Raw genomic sequence first — 22,567 nt, 5'->3', positions numbered from 1 at the left:
TTATGGGGTCCGGTCCCCTCCGTCCGCCTGCCGGCTCCCCCGTCCTCCTGTCCGCTCCCTCCTTGCCCAGACCCACCCCCCCTGTGCTCCGTTCCCCCCCCCCGTGCTCCGATCCACCCCCCCACCACCCCTTCATACTTACCGATCCTCCCGGTGTCCGTCCGTCTCCTCGCTGGGCGCCGCCATGTTGGAAAATGGCGGGCGCATGCTCAGTGCGCCCGCCGAATCTGCCAGTCGGCAGATTCCTTACAGGTACATTTTGATCGCTGTGGTAGGTTCTATCACAGCGATCAAAATAAAAAAATAATAAATAACCCCCCCCCCCTTTATCACCCCCATAGGGACAATAATAAAATAAAGAATTTTTTTTTTTTTTTTTTTCCTCTAGGGTTAGGATTAGAACTAGGGTTAGAACTAGGGGTAGGGTTAGGGGTAGGGTTAGGGTTACGGGTAGGGTAATTAGGGGTAGGGTTATGGCATGTGCACACAGAGCGGATCGGCCGTGGATCCGCAGCGGATCGGCCGCGGATCGGCAGCGGATCGGACGCGGATCCGCAGCGGATCGGCCGCGGATCCGCAGCGGATTGGCAGCGGATCCGCAGCGGATTGGCAGCGGATCCGCAGCGGATGGGCCGCGGATCGGCAGCAGATCCGCAGCGGATGGGCAGCGGATCCGCAGCGGATCGGCCGCGGATCCGCAGCGGATCGGCAGCGGATTGGCAGCGGATCCGCAGCGGATCGGCCGCGGATCCGCAGCGGATCGGCAGCGGATTGGCAGCGGATCCGCAGCGGATCGGCCGCGGATCCGCAGCGGATCCGCAGCGGATCCGCAGCGGATCGGCAGCGGATCCGCAGCAGATTGGCAGCGGATCCGCAGCGGATGGGCCGCGGATCGGCAGCGGATCCGCAGCAGATTGGCAGCGGATCCGCAGCGGATTCGCAGCGGATCCGCAGTGGATTGGCCGCGGATCCGCAGCGGATTGGCCGCTGCGAATTCGAAGCAGTTTTCCATCAGGTTTACAGTACCATGTACACCTAAGGAAAACCAAATCCGCTGTGCCCATGGTGCGGAAAATTCCGTGCAGAAACGCTGCGTTGTATTTTCCGCAGCATGTCAATTCTTTGCGCGGATTCCGCAACGTTTTACACCTGTTCCTCAATAGGAATCCGCAGGTGAAATCCGCACAAAAAAACACTGGAAATCTGCTGTAAATCCGCAGGTAAAACGCAGTGCCTTTTACCTGCAGATTTTTCAAAAATCGTGCGGAAAAATCTCACACGAATTCGCAACGTGGGCACATAGCCTTAGGGTTAGGGTTGGAATTAGAGTTAGGGTTGGAATTAGGGCTAGGGTTTGAAATAGGGTTAAGATTAGGCTTGTGGTTAGGGTTACGGATAGGGTTAGGGGTGTGTTGGGGTTACAGTTGTGGTTAGGGTTGGGATTAGGGCTACGGTTGGGATTAGGGTTAGGATTAGGGTTGGAATTAGGGTTACGGGTGTGTTGCGGTTAGGGTTGTGGTTAGGGGTGTGTTGGGGTTAGGTTTGTGATTAGGGTTATGGCTACAGTTGGGATTAGGATTAGGGGTGTGTTGGGGTTAGTGTTGAAGTTAGAATTGAGGGGTTTCCACTGTTTAGGCACATCAGGGGTCTCCAAACGCAACATGGCGCCACCATTGATTCCAGCCAATCTTGCATTCAAAAAGTCAAATGGTGCTCCCTCCCTTCCAAGCCCCGACGTGCGCCCAAACAGTGGTTTACCCCCACATTTGGGGTACCAGCGTACTCAGGACAAACTGGGCAACAACTGTTGGGGTCCAATTTCTCCTGTTACCCTTGCAAAAATAAAAAATTACTTGCTAAAACATAATCTTTGAGGAAAGAACAATTATTTTTTATTTTCACGGCTCTGCGTTATAAACTTCTGTGAAGCACTTGGGGGTTGAAAGTGCTCACCACACATCTAGATAAGTTCCTTCGGGGGTCTAGTTTCCAAAATGGGGTCACTTGTGGGGTGTTTCTACTGTTTAGGCACATCAGGGGCTCTGCAAATGCAATGTGACGCCCGCAGACCATTCCATCAAAGTCTGCATTTCAAATGTCACTACTTCCCTTCCGAGCCCTGACGTGCGCCCAAACAGTGGTTTACCCCCACATATGGTGTATCAGCATACTCACAACAAACTGGGCAACAAATATTGGGGTCCAAATTCTCCTGTTACCCTTGTGAAAATAAAAAATTGCTTGCTAAAACATCTTTTTTGAGGAAAGAAAAATGATTTTTTATTTTCACGGCTCTGCGTTGTAAACTTCTGTGAAGCACTTGGGGGTTGAACGTGCTCACCACACATCTAGATAAGTTCCTTCGGGGGTCTAGTTTCCAAAATGGGGTCACTTGTGGGGTGTTTCTACTGTTTAGGCACATCAGGGGCTCTGCAAATGCAATGTGACGCCCGCAGACCATTCCATCAAAGTCTGCATTTCAAATGTCACTACTTCCCTTCCGAGCCCTGACGTGCGCCCAAACAGTGGTTTACCCCCACATATGGGGTATCAGCATACTCACAACAAACTGGGCAACAAATATTGGGGTCCAAATTCTCCTGTTACCCTTGTGAAAATAAAAAATTGCTTGCTAAAACATCTTTTTTGAGGAAAGAAAAATGATTTTTTATTTTCACGGCTCTGCGTTGTAAACTTCTGTGAAGCACTTGGGGGTTGAACGTGCTCACCACACATCTAGATAAGTTCCTTGGGGGGTCTAGTTTCCAAAATGGGGTCACTTGTGGGGGGTTTCTACTGTTTAGGCATATCAGGGGCTCTGCAAACGTAACATGATGCCCGCAGACCATTCCATCAAAGTCTGCATTCCAAAACGTCACTACTTCCCTTCCGAGCCCCGGCATGTGCCCAAACAGTGGTTTACCCCCACATATGGGGTATCAGCGTACTCAGGAGAAACTGGACAACAACTTTTGGGGTCCAATTTCTCCTGTTAGTCTTGCAAAAATAAAAAATTCTGGGCTAAAAAAATATTTTTGAGGAAAGGAAACACATTTATTATTTTCACGGCTCTGCGTTATAAACTTCTGTGAAGCATTTGGGGGTTCAAAGTGCTCACCACACATCTAGATAAGTTCCCTTGGGGGTCTAGTTTCCAAAATGGAGTCACTTGTGGGGAGTTCCTACTGTTTAGGCACATCAGGGGCTCTGCAAACGCAACCTGATGCCCGCAGAGCATTCCATCAAAGTCTGCATTTCAAAACGTCACTACTTCCCTTCCGAACCCCGACGTGTGCCAAAACAGTGGTTTACCCCCACATATGGGGTATCAGCGTACTCAGGAGAAACTGGTCAACAACTTTTGGGGTCCAATTTCTCCTGTTACTCTTGCAAAAATAAAAAAATTCTGGGCTAAAAAATATTTTTGAGGAAAGGAAACACATTTTTTATTTTCACGGCTCTGCGTTATAAACTTCTGTGAAGCACTTGGGGGTTCAAAGTGCTCACCACACATCTAGATTAGTTCCTTGGGAGGTCTAGTTTCCAAAATGGGGTCACTTGTGCGGGAGCTCCAATGTTTAGGCACACAGGGGCTCTCCAAACGCGACATGGTGTCCGCTAATGATTGGAGCTAATTTTCCATTCAAAAAGCCAAATGGCGTGCCTTCCCTTCCGAGCCCTGCCGTGCGCCCAAACAGTGGTTTACCCCCACATATGGGGTATCACCGTACTCAGGACAAACTGGACAACAAAATTTGGGGTCCAATTTCTCCTATTACCCTTGGGAAAATAAAAAATTCTGGGCTAAAAATCATTTTTGAGGAAAGAAAAATTATTTTTTTATTTTCACGGCTCTGCGTTATAAACTTCTGTGAAGCACCTGGGGGTTCTAAGTGCTCACTATGCATCTAGATAAGTTCCTTGGGGGGTCTAGTTTCCAAAATGGGGTCACTTGTAGGGGAGCTCCAATGTTTAGGCACACAGGGGCTCTCCAAACGCGACATGGTGTCCGCTAACGATTGGAGCTAATTTTCCATTCAAAAAGTCAAATGGCACGCCTCCCCTTCCGAGCCTTGCCATGCACCCAAACAGTGGTTTACCCCCACATATGAGGTATCGGCATACTCAGGAGAAATTGCCCAACAAATTTTAGGATCCATTTTATCCTGTTGCCCATGTGAAAATAAAAGAATTGAGGCTAAAAGAAATTTTGTGTGAAAAAAAAGTACTTTTTCATTTTTGCGGATCAATTTGTGAAGCACCTGGGGGTTTAAAGTGCTCACTATGCCTCTAGATGAGTTCCTTGGGGGGTCTAGTTTCCAAAATGGGGTCACTTGTGGAGGAGCTCCAATGTTTAGGCACACAGGGGCTTTCCAAACGCGACATGGTGTCCGCTAACGATGGAGATAATTTTTCATTCAAAAAGTCAAATGGCGCTCCTTCCCTTCCGAGCCTTACCATGTGCCCAAACAGTGGTTTACCCCCACATGTGAGGTATTTGTGTACTCAGGAGAAATTGCTCAACAAAATTTAGGATCCATTTTATCCTGTTGCCCATGTGAAAATGAAAAAATTGAGGCTAAAATAATTTTTTTGTGAAAAAAAAGTACTTTTTCATTTTTACGGATCAATTTGTAAAGCACCTGGGGGTTTAAAGTGCTCACTATGCTTCTAGATAAGTTCCTTGGGGGGTCTAGTTTCCAAAATGGGGTCACTTGTGGGGGAGCTCCAATGTTTAGGCACACAGGGGCTCTCCAAACATGACATGGTGTCCGCTAAAGATTGGAGCCAATTTTTCATTCAAAAAGTCAAATGGCGCTCCTTCCCTTCCAAGCCCTGCCGTGCCCCCAAACAGTGGTTTACCCCCACATATGAGGTATCAGCGTACTCAGGACAAATTGGACAACAACGTTCGTGGTCCAGTTTCTCCTTTTACCGCTGGGAAAATAAAAAAATTGTTGCTAAAAGATCATTTTTGTGACTAAAAAGTTAAATGTTCATTTTTTACTTCCATGTTGCTTCTGCTGCTGTGAAACACCTGAAGGGTTAATAAACTTCTTGAATGTGGTTTTGAGCACCTTGAGGGGTGCAGTTTTTAGAATGGTGTCACTTTGGGGTATTTTCAGCCATATAGAACCCTCAAAATGACTTCAAATGTGAGGTGGTCCCTAAAAAAAATGGTTTTGTAAATTTTGTTGTAAAAATGAGAAATCACTGGTCAAATTTTAACCCTTATAACTTCCTAGCAAAAAAAAAAATTGTTTCCAAAATTGTGCTGATGTAAAGTAGACATGTGGGAAACGTTATTTATTAACTATTTTGGGTCACATAACTCTCTGGTTTAACAGAATAAAAATTCAAAATGTGAAAATTGCGAAATTTTCAAATTTTTTGCCAAATTTCCGTTTTTTTCACAAATAAACTCAGAAATTATCGACCTAAATTTACCACTAACATGAAGCCCAATATGTCACGAAAAAACAATCTCAGAATCGCTAGGATCCGTTGAAGCGTTCCTGAGTTATTACCTCATAAAGGGACACTGGTCAGAATTTCAAAAAACGGCAAGGTCATTAAGGCCAAAATAGGCTGGGTCATGAAGGGGTTAAGCCAGCGGATAAATTCCGTTGACCCTGTTTTGCCAGTGGGAGCTAGACTTCTAGAGTTTGTGGAGCAATGGAAGGAGATAACGGTCAATCCATGGGCCATCAATTTAGTATCTTCAGGCCTCGTTTTAGACTTTATTCAAACACCTCCGGATTCCTTCCTTCTCACGTCCTTAAAATCTAGGCCTCAGCAGGAGGCCCTTGAAACGGAAATTAAATCCCTCATATCCAAACGGGTATTAATAAAGGTTCCGCCATCCCAGATAGGGAAGGGCTTCTACTCCCCCCTGTTTCTGATTACTAAGCCCGACGGCTCTTTCAGAACTATAATCAATTTGAGAAAATTGAACTCCTTTATAAAACCTAGAACATTTAAAATGGAATCTATTCGTTCAGCTATTAAAAATTTGTTTCCAAATTGTTACATGGTAGTACTGGATCTTAAGGATGCTTATTACAATCTCCCCATACACCAGTTACACCAGCAATTTCTTCAAGTAGCAGTGGTTATAGATGGGCAGGTCTGTCATCTACAATACCGGGCTATGCCATTTGGTTTATCCATGGCTCCGAGGGTTTTTACCAAATTATTGTTGGAAGTAATGTCCTTTCTACGAGTAAGGGACACACTGGTAATTCCGTAATTAGATGACCTGTTGATTGTAGGTAAAAATTCCCTACAGTGTGAGAAGAGGTTAGAGGAAGTAGTATTTTCTTTGCAAAAACTTGGCTGGATTATAAACTGGGAAAAATCCAGGCTCCAGCCAGTGACATGTCAGAAATTTCTGGGGCTCCTTCTGGACTCAGTTGACCAAATATGTAGGCTTCCTGATGAGAAAAGACCACCATAATACATAAAGTGAGTTTAGCCATCAGTAAGCGTAGTATGTCATTAAGAAATGCCATGTCCTTGTTAGGTTCCCTGACTTCTTGTTTTCCTGCGGTCCAATGGGCGCAATTCCACACTAGACAGCTACAAAAATTTATATTACAAGAGGACATTAGGAAGGAAGGAGAGCTGGATAACAGTCGTTCTAACGTCAGATGTAGTACACTCCCTTGCATGGTGGTTAGATTGGGGCAATCTATCTAAGGGGGTTTTATGGGTGATCACTTCATCCACTAATGTTACCACAGATGCTAGTCCTGATGGCTGGGGGGCACATTTTCAGGATCAGGCAGTTCAGGGTCTCTGGTCTTGTGCAGAGCTTGAGAATTCCTCTAATGTAAAAGAGTTGAAAGCTATATTTTATTCCCTACTCCACTTTCTCCCTCAGCTGAGAGGCTCTCGCACAAGGGTCTTCTCCGACAACACTACCGCAGTGGCCTATCTGAACCATCAAGGAGGTACACGGTCAGAAAATCTTATGGGGGTGGCTTCAGACATCATGGAGCTAGCCGAAGGTCACCTACTATCCTTGTCGGCGGTACATATCAGAGGCATAGACAACTTTTGTGCAGACTTCCTCAGCCGCCACACTCTGCATCAGGGGGAATGGATGCTCAACAGGAAAGTTTTCAAGTTAATAACAGCCAAATGGGGTGTACCCCAGATAGACTTGTTCTCCACACGAGCAAACCGTCAGGTCAAGATGTTCGCCTCTCTATGCAGAGAGGACAATCCGGACATATTCGATGCCCTCCATATAACATGGGCATTCGACCTAGCCTATGCATTCCCCCCATGGAATCTACTGCCCATGGTAATAAGAAAGATAAGGGAAGAAGGGGCAAGAGTTCTGCTGATAGCCCCATTCTGGCCCAAGAGGCCATGGTTTTCGTGGCTCAGAGCGATGTCAGTTTCAGATCCCTGGATTCTGCCTCAGACCAAAGACCTTCTATCTCAGGGACCGTTCCTACATCCTCAAGTAAAAGGAATGAACTTGACTGTTTGGAATTTGAGAGGCAGTTACTAGAGCTTAGAGGATTTTCTAGGGGGTTAATAAATACCCTCATGAGGAGTAGAAAGCCTTCCACTACCAGAATTTATGTTAGGATTTGGAAGAAATTCCTATATTCTCAATATTAGAATTTCTACAGAGGGGTCTGGACTTGGGACTCTCGGTTAGCACGTTAAAGGTCCAAATTTCGGCTCTAGGAGCTCTCTTTAATTCTGATGTTGCGGGCAATAGATGGATATCTAGGTTTATTTCCGCATGCGAGAGATCAAAACCTATTAAGATACCACAGGTTCCTCAGTGGGATCTGACTTTAGGGTACTGTCACACAGTGCCATTTTCATCGCTACGACGGCACGATCCGTGACGTCGCAGCGTCGTATGATTATCGCTCCAGCGTCGTAGACTGCGGTCACACTTTGCAATCACGGCGCTGGAGCGATGCCGAAGTCCCCGGGTAACCAGGGTAAACATCGGGTTACTAAGCGCAGGGCCGCGCTTAGTAACCCGATGTTTACCCTGGTTACCAGCGTAAACGTAAAAAAACCAAACAGTACATACTTACATTCCGGTGTCTGTCCCCCGGCGTTCTGCTTCTCTGCACTGTGTAAGCACCATAGCCGGAAAGCAGAGCGGTGACGTCACCGCGTCACCGCTGTGCTCGCTTTCCGGCTGGCAGGCGCTCACAGTGCAGAGAAGCTGAGACGCCGGAGGACAGACACCGGAATGTGAGTATGTACTGTTTGTTTTTTTTACGTTTACGCTGGTAACCAGGGTAAACATCGGGTTACTAAGCGCGGCCCTGCGCTTAGTTACCCGATGTTTACCCTGGTTACAAGTGAACACATCGCTGGATCGGTGTCACACAAAACGATCCAGCGATGTCAGCGGGTGATCAAGCGACGAAAGAAAGTTCCAAACGATGTGCTACGACGTACGATTCTCAGCAGGATCCCTGATCGCTGCTGCTTGTCAGACACTGCGATATCGTAACGATATCGCTAGAACGTCACGAATCGTACCGTCGTAGCGATGAAAATGGCACTGTGTGACAGTACCCTTAGTCCTGGATGCATTGACACAAAGCCCTTTTGAGCCTCTTCAGACAGCCTCTTTGAAGCATGTCTCATTAAAGACGATATTATTAGTGGCATTAGTATCTGCCAGAAGGGTGAGTGATCTCCATGCCTTATCAGTAGATCCTCCATTCCTATCAGTGACTTCTGACAGAATAGTTTTAAAGACAGATCCATGTTATCTCCCTAAGGTAGCCACTAGTTTTCATAGGGCTCAGGAGATCTTGTTACCTACCTTTTATGAGGACCACTCGACTCCAGAAGAAGCTAGGCTTCATACCCTAGATGTTAAAAGAGCTGTTCTAGCTTATATAGAAAGAACTAGGGACTGGAGGGAGAGTAGGGCTCTCTTTGTGTCTTTCCAGGGAAAAAACAAGGGATCCAGAGTCACACAGAGCACGCTGTCACGCTGGATCCGGGATGCTATAATCTTGGCGTACAGATCTAAGGGAAGAGATCCTCCTCTGCATGTGGGAGCACACTCCACTAGAGCCTTATCGACTTCCTGGGCAGAAAGAGTGAACGTGCCAATACACCTTATATGTAAGGCTGCAACTTGGTCTTCGCCTAATACCTTCTATAAGCACTATAGATTAGACCTATCTGCTGCTTCTGATCTAACCTTTGGGGTTTCGGTTCTCGGCTCAGTTAACCCACCCAATCTATAATCTCTGTAAATCTCTCAGTGGGTGCTGTCGTGGCGAATAGAAAATACCGGATTACTCACCGGTAATGCTCTTTTATAGAGCCCACGACAGCACCCATTCAATTCCCTCCCTTTTCTTTTCTTTAGTTGCACGTGGTGCCTTGGTAGGGAGATGTAAATAATAGGGTAATATAGTATAAGGTTGTAAATATGTACATATGTCGGAACCTGTTAACTAAAAAACCTGGCGGCGGTTCCTCCCATTCTCTGTAAAACAACTGAGGAGCGAGGGGGGGCCGCCCCTTTTATCTCTCTGTAGGTTTCCTGTTCCCAGGGGCGGATCCCCTCTCTCAGTGGGTGCTGTCGTGGGCTCTATAAAAGAGCATTACCGGTGAGTAATCCAGTATTTCTCGGCTGTATTTTATGGGCGTAGAAAATCGCAGCATGCTGCGTTTGTCAGCATATTGCGCAAAAAATCTGCCAGTGAAAGTCTATGGGGGCGAGAAAAATATGGATTACACACGGACCATCAGTGTGACTTGCGAGAAATACGCACCAGTGTTCTAGAGGAAAGTCGGTAATTCAGTGCGGTGTACAGTAAAATCACACTGACAGGTTAGAATAGACCAAATAAATGTCTACACATAGAGTAGGGATATATATATATATATAGATATAGATATAGATATATATAGATATAGATATATATATTTATATTTCATACAGCGCTAGATAGCAGAAAAGCCTGTAATTCAATTGCCGGCTCTTGCTATCGCCTTCCCAAACCCGACAGGATATGAGACCTGGTTTACATACAGTAAACCATTTCATATCCCTTTTTTTATTACATATTCCTCACTAATAATGTTAGTAGAGTCTGTGCGCAAAATTTATAGGACTCCCCCTGGCTAAAAACATCTTCCCCCAGCCACCCCAGAAAAGGCACATCTGTAAGATGTGCCTATTCTGGCACTTAGCCTCTCTCTTCCAACTCCCGTGTAGCGGTGGGATATGGGGTAATAAAGGGTTAATGTCACCTTGCTATTGTAAGGTGACATTAAGCCTGGTTAATAATGGAGAGGTGTCAATAAGACACCTGTCTATTGTTAATCCAATAATATTAAAGGGTTAATAATACACACACACATTAAGAATAAAGTATTTTATTGAAATAAAAACACACATGGGGTTGTAAAATCTTTATTATACACTTAATCCACCTGAAGACCCTCGTTCTGTAAAAGAACAAAAATAAAAAAGCAACAATATCCCATACCTTTCCGGCGCTCAGTCATGTCCCACGCTGTAAATCCATCTGAAGGGGTTAAATAATTTTACAGCCAGGAGCACTGCTAATGCAGCTGTGCTCCTGTCTGTAAAATCTGGGGAATGAATTGAAAGCAGGGGAACATAGCATCGTAGATTTGCAGTGCTGCGCCCCCTGCTGGTATAAACTCAAAGGAACTCTAGCATGAGAAAATAGAAAAATATGGGATATTGTTGCTTTTTTATTTTTGTTCTTTTTCAGAACGAGGGTCTTCAGATGGATTAAGTGTATAATAAAGATTTTACAACCTCATGTGTGTTTTTATTTCAATAAAATACTTTTTTCTCTTCGCCACGACAGCACCCACTTGAGAGAGGGGATCCGCCCCTAGGAACAGGAAACCCTATGGAGAGATAAAAGGGGCGGTCCCCCTCGCTCCCACAGTTGGTTTCCTGTTCCTACGGGAGACCCTTGGAGAGAAGAGGATGCCCAGCCTGGATGCCGCTTGCGCAGTTTACCTTTATGGGACGGCAAGGGCTCCAGAAGCTGGATGCAGCGTCGGGGGTCCTATGGCAGCTTCCCCCCTCTGCTGGCAGGTACTGTGAGGCCAGGTCCGGGGAGTCGCCTGGCTCATGGAGATCCACCCAGCAGACCTGCAAGGACCAAATCGCTGGGGTAAGGAGATCCTGCGGCGCCATCCCTCATGGTGCGCAGGCAGCGTGGGTCCGGTATACTATCCCCCGGAAGCAGATCGTAACTTCCGGGGTGAAACAGGAGGAGGACGGCGCCTGCGCTGATGCTGGTGGGAGCGCAGGCGCATACTGAATAGCCGCGACCCGGATGTAGCGGTCACTTCCGGGTGCGGCAGGAAGAAGATGGCGGCCCCCATTAGAAAAGGACGCCGGCACTGATCCTCCGGCGTCCATCATGGCATCTCCACAGGACCCGGCGATGGCTTCATCCGAAGTCACCGCTATTGCGCCTAGTAGCCGAACAAGCAGCAGTCGCAGATCATCTTCTTCCAAAAGCGCCAGAGATAAGAAATCAGGCCGGTCGGTTCCATCTGTGCCTCCGTCTCCTCCTCATCAGCCGGTATTGTAACAACAACCTCACTGGGTGAGTGTGTGTGTGTACCCTCTTAGGCTGATTACACTCCCCCTCTTTGTCTATATTCCTTAGGCAAAAAGAACGGGGAAAACCAAACACATACAATGTGCTTTATGCTCTCAGCCGCTCCCCGATAATTATTTAAAGAAGCTGTGCCAGTCTTGCATCGAATCCACCTTACGTGAGGAGTCTTCAGTAAGGTCGGAAGATATAAGGAGTATGATTAGGGAAGAATTACAGGCCTTCCGAAGCTCGGAAAAAATTCCCGAGGGTAGAAAAAAATATAATTCCCCCAGGTCTGAGCAGTCCTCTGAGACTGAAGATAAAGATTCGGATGGGTCCCAAAGGATCATTTCCTCAGATGATGAGCGGGATACATGCTTTCCCACAGACAGTATCGATAATTTAGTAAGATCAGTTTGTAACACCATGGGTATTGAAGACACAAAAATCCCTAAAACACCACAGGACGTGATGTTTGCAGGCCTGTCAGAGAGGAAAAAACCTTCTTTCCCTGTAATTCCAGCAATTAAGAATGTAGTAAAAAAGGAGTGGGAAAGCCAGGGACAAAGAGGATTGCCGTCTTCGTCAAAAAGACGCTATCCCTTTAATGACGAAGATTTCTCTATATGGTTAAAAGCCCCGAAGGTAGATGCAGCAGTGGCTTCCACTTCTAAAAAATCTTTGCTACCCGTAGAAGATTCCGGCTCCTTGCAAGACCCGCTGGACCGGAAAGCGGATACCCTCTTAAAAAGAGCATGGGAATCCTGTACTGGAGCCTTCAGGCCAGCTATATCGGCTACATGTACTGCCAGGTCCATGTTGGTCTGGTTAAATGATTTAGAAGAAGGATTAAAGAGCGGCCTTTCCCGAGATAGACTGATCTCTTCCATACCGTTAATTAGAGGAGCTACAGCCTTTTTGGCGGATTCCTCAGCTGATTCCATACGGCTAGCTGCCAAATCGGCAGGTCTGACTAACGCGGCTCGTCGAGCCTTATGGCTAAAGGGGTGGAAAGGAGATCCCCAAACGAAGTCTAAATTATGTGGTCTCCCATGCCAGGGTGAGTACCTATTTGGTACTAAGTTAGACGAAATACTAACTAAAGCGGGTGAGAGGAAGAAGGGGTTCCCCAATAACACTTATCTCCCATCCTACAGGAGAGCGTTCCGTAAGCCCACGTTTAATAGAAGAAAGGACTATAAAAACCAAGACCGCTGGGCTAATAAAGACTTTAAGCAGAAAGGAGCGTAAAACAAACAACAATTATAAACAAGGTACAATCGGTGATTAATAAACCCCTAATTTCCCTAAGAGAAGGGATGTCCCTTCTTGGTTCCTTTACATCATGTATCCCGGCTGTCCCATGGGCCCAATTCCATAGTAGAAAATTACAATATAAAATTCTACAGGAAGAAGAGAGGTTACAAGGCCAATTGGATAGTCGGTTATCTTTACCATCTGACGTGGTAGATTCTCTTACCTGGTGGTTAGACCAGAGTCATTTTACCAGTGGGGTTCCCTGGGTGGTTAAACCTTCAAAAACACTCTTTACCGATGCCAGTCCTAGTGGTTGGGGAGCACACTTAGGAGATCAAATAGTTCAAGGTCTGTGGTCTCCTAGAGAATCGAATGATTCTTCTAATCAAAAAGAATTGAAGGCTATCTTTCATGCCATATGTAAATTTCTTCCGCAGTTACACGGAACGCATACAAGAATCTTTTCAGACAACATGACAGCGGTGGCATACATAAACCACCAAGGGGGAACAAGATCAGAAGCGCTCATGTGTATAGCCGACAACATTCTATCCATAGCAGAGGAGCACCTCCTATCCTTATCAGCACTGCATGTAAGAGGAGTCGACAATCCAAAAGCGGATTTCCTCAGCCGCCACACTCTCCGCCAAGGAGAGTGGGTTCTCAGCCGTCGTATCTTTTTAATGATAATCAAAAAATGGGGTACTCCCGAGATAGACCTTTTTGCGACGAGACACAACAGACAAGTCAAAAGGTTCGCTTCATTGTTCCGATCCGACAATCCAGATATCTTCGATGCTCTGCAAGTCCCATGGACATTCCAGAAAGCATATGCCTTTCCCCCCACTAATACTTCTTCCAACGGTGATCAGGAAGATAAGGGAGGACAGAGCAAATGTGATCTTAATAGCTCCATTTTGGCCCAAGAGGCCATGGTTCTCCTGGCTGAGAATTATGTCAATTTCAGACCCGTGGATCCTTCCGGAGGATCAGGATCTGCTCTCCCAAGGCCCCTTCAACCACCCTCAGGTGAAGGGTCTGCGGTTGACTGCCTGGCATTTGAGAGGCGGCTGCTAAAAATGAGAGGATTTTCTAACAAAGTAATTGACACTCTGCCACTAAGTAGGAAAAAATCTACCACATCCATTTATGTGAGAGTGTGGAAAAAATTCTTAAACCTCTACCCAACAGCACTATCAAACGAGATTCAGATCCCTATGGTCCTAGAATTTCTTCAAAAAGGGCGCGATTTAGGTCTGGCAGTCAGTACCTTAAAAGTACACATTTCTGCTCTTGGTGCTTTATATGGTCACGATATTGCAGGTGACAGGTGGGTAGCCAGGTTTATCGCAGCTTGCCAAAGGTCAGAGACAGTCCAAATTCCCCATGTACCACCTTGGGATGTTAATTTAGTCCTTGAAGCTCTAACAGACCACCCCTTTGAGCCACTACATTCAGCTCACATAAAACATGTTTCCATCAAGACAGCTCTTCTTGTTGCTTTGGTATCAGCTAGAAGAGTAAGCGACATACAGGCACTGTCAATAGATCCACCGTTTATGTCTATATTTCCAGACAGAATTGTCCTAAAAACAGACCCTTCCTACTTACCCAAAGTATGCACTAAATTTCATAGATCACAAGAAGTTTTTCTTCCCTCCTTCTATGATAACCCTACGAATCAGGAAGAACAAAAATACCATACATTAGATGTGAGGAGGGCCATATTAGCCTATTTAGATAGAACTAGCGCCTGGAGGAAGAGCAGGGCTCTCTTTATTTCCTTCCAGGGCCATAGAAAAGGAGATGGAATCACGAAGGGCACTTTATCTCGGTGGATTCGGGATGCAATATGTCTGGCCTATTCATCCAAAGGGGAGAACCCGCCTGAGACTGTAAAAGCACACTCCACTCGGGCGATAGCATCATCCTGGGCCGAGCGAGCAGAAGTTCCAATAGAACTGATATGTAAGGCCGCAACTTGGGCTTCTCCCACTACATTCTATAATCACTATAGATTGGATTTATCTTCTTCATCTGACCTGTCTTTTGGTAGATCAGTTCTTAACACTGTGATCCCTCCCAAATGACTATCTCTGAAAGTCTCTCAAGTGGGTGCTGTCGTGGCGAAGAGAAAACACCGGATTACGTACCGGTAATGCTCTTTTATAGAGCCACGACAGCACCCCTTTACTTCCCACCCTATTAAGTTATTTTTATAAAAGCACGATTAAGGGTGTTTTTTGGTTCTTGTAGTTAGCCATACTAAGTTAACTAATGATAAAAGCTGATATCAAATTGCCTACTAAATCTGGTGGGCGGTTCCTCGCAATCTCTGTAACCCAACTGTGGGAGCGAGGGGGACCGCCCCTTTTATCTCTCCATAGGGTTTCCTGTTCCTAGGGGCGGATCCCCTCTCTCAAGTGGGTGCTGTCGTGGCTCTATAAAAGAGCATTACCGGTACGTAATCCGGTGTATTCTTAATGTGTGTGTGTATTATTAACCCTTTAATATTATTGGATTATTAATGGATAGGTGTCTTATTGACACCTCTCCATTATTAACTAGGCTTAATGTCACCTTACAATAGCAAGGTGACATTAAACCTTTATTACCCCATATCCCACAGCTACACGGGAGTGGGAAGAGAGGGGCTAAGTGCCAGAATAGGCGCATCTTACAGATGTGCCTTTTCTGGGGTGGCTGGTGGCAGATGTTTTTAGCCAGGGGGGGCTAATAACCATGGACCCTCTCTAGGCTATTAATATCTGCCCTCAGTCACTGGCTTTCCCACTCTGGCGGAGAAAATTGCGCGGGAGCCCACGCCAGTTTTTTCCGTGATTTAACCCTTTATTTTAACAGCTAGAGCCCACAAATTTTGCACACAGACTCTACTACGTTACATTATTAGTGAGGAATATGTAAAAAAAAAGGGATATGAAATGGTTTACTGCATTTAAACCATGTCTCATATCCTGTCGGGTTTGGGAAGGAGATAGCAAAAGCCTGAAATTGAATTACCGACTTTTCTGCTATCTGGCGCTGTATGAAATATAAATATATATGTATATGTGTCTCAATGAGATATATATCTATATCTATCTATCTATCTATCTATCTATCTATCTATCTATCTATCTATCTATCTATCTATCTATCCCTATACTATGTGTAGACATTTATTTGATCTATTCTAACCTGTCAGTGTGATTTTACTGTACACTGCACTGAATTGCCGGCTTTTCTCTAGAACACCGGTGCATATTTCTCGCAAGTCACACTGATGGTCCGAGTGTAATCCGTATTTTTCTGGCCCCCTTAGACTTTCATTGGCGGATTTTTTGCGCAATACGCTGACAAACGCAGCATGCTGCGATTTTCTACGCCCGTAAAATACAGCCGAGAAATATACGGCAGATAGGAGCTGCCCCATAGAAAATCATTGGTCTGTGTGCAATGCGTAGTTTTTGCGACTCTCATATGTCCGTAAAACTCTCTAGTGTGACGCCGGCCTAATAGTCATGTGTTCTTCTTCCGAAGAAGCAACAACGCGAAACATGCGTTAGAGGGCTCTCAAACGTGGTCCTCCAGTTTGAATTTGTGGTGTGTTGCTCTAAAGGGTTATATGTATATTTGTTATGAGGTTTCCCTTGCACCAATGTATTATGATAATGCACTTAGCACTTTAGAAAGTGATTTGCTTATATATTGTTTCTGCTACTATGATACAGATTTATAAATAGAGATATACATAACTATTGATTGGTGCTTGGTATACTCTGCAAAATACATATAAGGAATTATAGGGAAGACTGCAGTGGGATATATGTATTAAATCTTCAGCAAGATGTAATTCTTTCCATCCCACTAGAGGGCAGTATAACAATAAAATAATATGTATAACTCTCCTATGCATTCTTTTCCTTGATTTAGTAGTATAAAGTATTCATGGAGATTTGTGACTGTAATCTTTCTGTTAATGAGATTATTATTATCTATGTGGATATATAGTGAATATAGTTCCATAATCCCTGATAATGATAGTCTTCTCCCCTCTGTACCAGTCTGTCACTGTAAACTTGATTACTGTAAATGATATTTATAACCCTGTATGTAACCCCTTTCTCATGTACAGCACCATGGAATTAATGGTGCTATATAAATAAATAATAATAATAATAATGAGAATGGCTTTTGTCTGAGAACAATCATGTATTTAAAAAAAAAAAAGGAATTGTTTAATGTCACTTCATACGTTTAATGTCACTGATAGGACAGGCAACTTTTTCTTTCCCCCCAAAAAATGAAAACATCTCCTTTCCAAGCTATAAATGTCATTGATATATCTTCCGTACCAAGCAATGTATTGGTAAAAAAAAACATTATCGGAAAAAATGTTGAAATCCTCCCACCAGGACATGTTTTGGTCTTCTAATCCTGGATAAACCATTTAAAAAGGTGTATTCAAGATGTATATTCAGGAGCCCACTCTTCTCCGGCCTCCGACTTCATGCTTTGCTAGGGGTCGGTGCGCTCCTGAAGATTGACAGTTCAGATCGGTGGCTTGGTCATCCCACTGGTCCAAACCGTACTCTCTGCCAGGTTGCTGGCAGAGACATCTTGGCCTCTGCAGCATGGGTGAAGCCCAGGCGGGGCTTAAAGGAGTTCATTTTAATCAATAAATCTTGGAATAATAATAATTTCCACATTTGGATATGTTTAACATTTTTTTCCTGTGCTGCCCAGGAGCTGTGGTATGATCAGACCATGTCCCTGCACGGTCAGACACAGCCATTACACAGTACACAGCAGGGGCACATTTATAAGATTATCTCAGCACAGGAACATTGTATTTACAAATATCCAATTGTGGAATTTTTTATTATTCCAAGATCTATTGATTAAAATGAACTTTTTTCATGGGACAACTCTTTTAAGCCAGTTGGATGCATCAATTCTAGCAGCCTCACACCGGCACCAGCAGGCTGTAAAGCACAGTGACATGCTCTATGGCTAGGTAGCCAGCCACTCCTTGAAAACGGAGAGGAATTCTAAATAAGGGATGAATTGTAACGTTGCTTGTTTTTCAAGCACTTTGAATTTTCACCCATTTTTTTTAAATTTGAGATAACACCTTTGAGGTTCAGTAAAGCAAAATAATGTGCTGGAGAGGATTAAATTGTTCATGATTGACCTATAAGATATTCTTTGTTCTTTCTTTTATTTCCCTTTACAGAACTGGACTCTTTACTCCCGATATGGCATTTCAGGCAATTGTTAAAAAACAGATTGTGAAGCTAAAAGGACCAGTCTTGAAATGTGTCGACCTGGTTACGCAGGAGCTCCTTAATTCTGTTACTAAATGCATGTGTAAGGTATGGGGTGAATACAGACAGGTTCTGCATCAACGTTTTGTTTTTGTCATGAAAGACATTTGCGTGATTAGCAATCTCTTAGTATCACAATTGTGTTTTTCTGGTGAGCTTATAGTAGTGCCCATTATAGTAGGTCATGGGCTACTATCAAGCGCTAGAGAGGGCACAATGGGTATAGTATATAGTAATGAAAATGCTTAATGGGACCTGACTGCAAAAAAATATTTACCTGCAGACATAGTGATAATCTGCAAGTAAACCGAGTTTTAACCAGGTTCGCCATTAAAAGAACGACTGTAGGGAGAGAATATAGTTATATCCTTTGTGCAGCCACTCGCTTCCAGTCATTGGGACAGGGTAACGAGCGGTTAAAGTTAACACTTACTATACAGTTAGCTTGGCTTTAATCACTCCCCTGTTCCTTAAATGACATCCGCTGTACACATACTGTACCTTACCGAGCATTAAAGGGGTTGTCCAGCCTTAGATAGAAGTCTACAGTCACTCTATGTGACTGCAGACTTGTGAATCCTCACTTTGTGCGCACTGCGCAATCTGAGGATTCTCTGGTGTCCACAAGTATGTGATTGGCATGCTTCTGGCCATTTTTGGACTAGACATGTCTGCAATGCAAGTACATTGAGCGAGGCTGTACACGTCTAGTCGGCACGTGACCAAATGTATGCAAATTACATATGTGATCACTCTCCGGGCATTACAGAATGCTGTAGATAAGCCCCTGATGCTGGTGGACTTAGCTCACCTTCCATTTTGGGGGTGACAGGTTCCCTTTAAAAAATGACATTTTGAATATCCATTGCTATAATTCCTTTAGCATTTCTTATTGAAACTGTTATATTCTGTTTTACTTTAGTTATCTGACCATCCAAAACTCAGAGATGAAACAGAAAGAATAGTAACTTTCTTCATCCATCAACGAGAAGAGAAAACCAAAGAACAGGTGTGTGTGGGAGCCAAAAAGTGCGTCAACCATAACTGTTGGGAAAAATACACATATATCAATAATTTTACTACACGTAGGCCATTCAGAACGGGAAAACATTCCTGAAGTTAAGAAATGTGCAGTAGTGCCCCCTGTTCTGTGTCAAACCTTAGACAAACTCATTGTATTATTTTCCTTTCAAAGGTTTTACTCCTGATTGATATACAGCTGTCATATATCAACACCAATCATGAAGACTTCATTGGCTTTGCATGGTGAGTTCTTATTTTCTGTTCGTATGTATTTTTGTGCAGGAGTATTATTATATTTGTTATAGAATATTTAACATAATTTCTTGATTGTAATCATCACAAAACTTCTTAAAGTTTTTTGCCCTCTACATGGACAACCCCTTATCAGTCTCTGTTTTCTCCTTGTAAAATAATAACACCTATACTCACCTCCGATGCTGGCGCCGATCCAGCGTTGTCGGCACCGCCTCTCCCGGGGATCCCTTGACATTGTTATTCCATGAGATCTCTGTAGTAATCAGTGCTGGCTTCAGTCATCTCTCCTTCGGACAAATCACATCCATCCAGAGGAACTGAGAGAGCTGTTATGTTACTTCCTCATTTCTTGCGGCTCTATGGGATTCATCCAAAGGCGCCGAGAGTGAAACGCCCGCTAATTGGCTGCAGGGATCGTGTGACATAATGTCAAGCGATCCCCAGGAGAGGGGGAACCATAGGGATTGAGAAGTCATCATCAGAAAATTATTTATGCTAGAACTGTAGAGATAAGAAATGGACCAAACATCAAAAAATGTAGATCTAATGCCACCAGGCAAAACATGTACATATCTGAGCATGAGGTTCTTACTGTTACAAACCTCTGTGCCTAGCAGTGGTACGTATTTTTGATGTACCGTCCATGTCATTTTCTACAGCATAAGAAAATTATTATTTTATCAGTTTTTTGTGTAACATATCAATCTATATAAAAATGAAAAATAGAAATTTTGCAATTTTCACATTAGCAACAGTGGGTTTTCAGCAAAGTGCATATTTAGAACTGAAGCAGAGAACATTCCTCAAATCACAATATTAGCGGCCGTTGTGCTTTATTTCATAGCAATATAAGGTAAAATATTAAAGGGGTGGTCCACTACTAGCACAACCCCTTCTTACCTTCTTAAACTAAATTATAAAATAAATAAACCTATACTCCCCTCCCATGCCGGCGCTGTTCCAGCGGTGTCTGCACTCGTGTCCCCAGGGCTGTGATGCAGTGAAATGGCACTTGATGTCACTGTCTCCATCTTCGGACAAACTGAACATACAGTAAACAGGAAACCGGGCTGATCTCAGACTTCGTCTTCATGTTCATTTCGTCACGAGGAAGAGACAGTGGCGCCAGTGCTAACTGGGCATCGGGCATCACATGTCATTTCACCACATCACAGCCCCAGGGACACGAGTGCAGACACCACGGGGTCGAACATTTAGTTTAAGAATGGGTCGTCCTAGTAATGGACAACCCCTTTAAGGTAAACTCCTCTGCATCCTGAACTAGTGCTATACAACAGCATTGACAATTACCATCATGCAGATTATGATCTGAGAAGCAAAACAATTTAATTCCGTAACCGCTTCATAAGATCACCGCTCTCTTGCATACCTAAGAAAATGCTTTTTATAATTGTTCCTTTTCATACGCTAATTAGCGCCCAGCGGTCTGATGGTCGTCTCCAGACTCTGCTTGGAGCCTCCCCTTTCCTCACAATCGCCATATCTACTGCCCTGATTGACTTGGATATTGTTAAGAAAAAATAATTACATTATAATAAAAACAAAAATTCAGCCCCAGATTTTACATTTTCACACAGGGAAATGGTTAAAATGGCACCAAAGTGTGTCACACAATTTCTGTTGAATGTGGCAATACCCAATATGTGTCTGTACAGTACTGGTTAGCGACATGACGAGACTCGGGAGGGAGCAAATGCTACTGTATTTGACTCTTGGAGAATAAATTATCATAGAATACACAGATCCCGTAAGTGTCAGAAGAACAGAATGCACCCGCAAGTGACCCCATCTTGGGAATTGCACCAATCTGGAATTTATCTACAGGTATAGTGATGATTTTGACTCCATGGGTGTTCTCCAGAAACAAGAAGCAGTGGATGTTGCTGAGTGAAAATTGCAAATCTGTCATTGTCCTGCCCAGCATATTGTATTGCTCATACATTGTAGTGCCCAGTACGTTGTAGTGTCCGTACATTGGTTCCAGCTCATGATTTCGGAGATGTGCATCCAGTAAATTAAAAACAGGCTCTCATTGCTACAGAAATGCCAACATGTGGACGCTAAATGTGGTTTAGGCACACTACGGGGCTCAGAATGGAGAGGGGGCATTTGGATTTGGAAGTGAAGATTTTTCTCAATTTCTTTTTGGGGGTCATAGTGCTTTTCCAGAGCCCTTGTGCTACCAGTAATGCGGAAGCACCATATATTTTCATTAACAGATGACAGACTTTAGTGTGGACTTGTTTTTTTTTGTGTATTGAGTTACAGCCTTTATTGGTAATATTTTACATAAAAATTTAGATCACATTTATCCTGCGCTCTACACTGAGCACTTACATCTGGGTTGCCATCTAAATCTCCAAATGATGTGATTCAGATGAAACCCTCAATGGATCCATTCCCTATAATGAGGCAGCAGAGTTACTCTGGACTCTGTTTGGCTTCCGTTCAGCGGTGTCCTTCTATTCAGACATGCACAAAACTGTGGCTGACCGCTTTTTTATGTACACTTAAAAAGACAGACATCGCCAGATGATAGGCCAGACAGCGTCAACAGTGTCTCAATCTGCCTCAATATAGGGAATCTTCCATCAGGGGTTCTGCCTGATTCACGTATGTGAGAGATTTACCTGGAAACCTTGGTGTTAGCGATCATCGCAGAGCGCTAAATAAAAATGAGCTGAGCCTTACTGTGATCTTTGGGAGACAGAATGAACAAATCAACAGTGGGTCAACAACTCGTTTTCTTTTTGTTTTTGCGTGGTTCAGCTTGCGGTATCAGTGATTAGAAGACTTTATTCTTCGGGTCGATGCGATTACAGCTATACCAGATTTATATCGGTATTTTTATGTTTAGCTGTTTTCACAAACGAAAAAATGTTTGTTTTTTTTTCCTAAAAAAGTTTTTGCATCGCCATATTTTGAGAGCTATAATTTTTCTATATTTTGGTCGACAGAGTCATGTGAGGGCTTTTTTTTTTTTGCAGGACAAGTTGACGTTTAAATTGGTATTGTTTTCTGACATACAACATTTTTTGATTGCTTTCTATTGGGATTCTATGGAGGCAGAATGAACAAAAA

General features: G+C 44.1%; 1 protein-coding gene across 2 annotated transcripts in view; it reads left to right on the top strand.

Moving 5' to 3' along the window:
• Window positions 1–22,567, top strand: part of DNM3 (dynamin 3) — a 499,914-nt gene that overhangs the window by 23,223 nt on the left and 454,124 nt on the right. For both annotated transcript variants that reach the window (XM_077277662.1, XM_077277661.1), the window contains exons 5-7: window positions 18,097–18,235; window positions 19,110–19,196; window positions 19,383–19,453. In XM_077277662.1, the coding sequence (XP_077133777.1) occupies window positions 18,097–18,235; window positions 19,110–19,196; window positions 19,383–19,453 (297 nt within the window). The remainder of the gene's footprint in view (window positions 1–18,096; window positions 18,236–19,109; window positions 19,197–19,382; window positions 19,454–22,567) is intronic.

This window comes from Ranitomeya variabilis, chromosome 8, assembly GCF_051348905.1.
Source record: "Ranitomeya variabilis isolate aRanVar5 chromosome 8, aRanVar5.hap1, whole genome shotgun sequence".
In the NCBI taxonomy this organism is placed as follows: domain Eukaryota; kingdom Metazoa; phylum Chordata; class Amphibia; order Anura; family Dendrobatidae; genus Ranitomeya; species Ranitomeya variabilis.
This window is presented reverse-complemented; position numbering and strand designations above follow the sequence as displayed.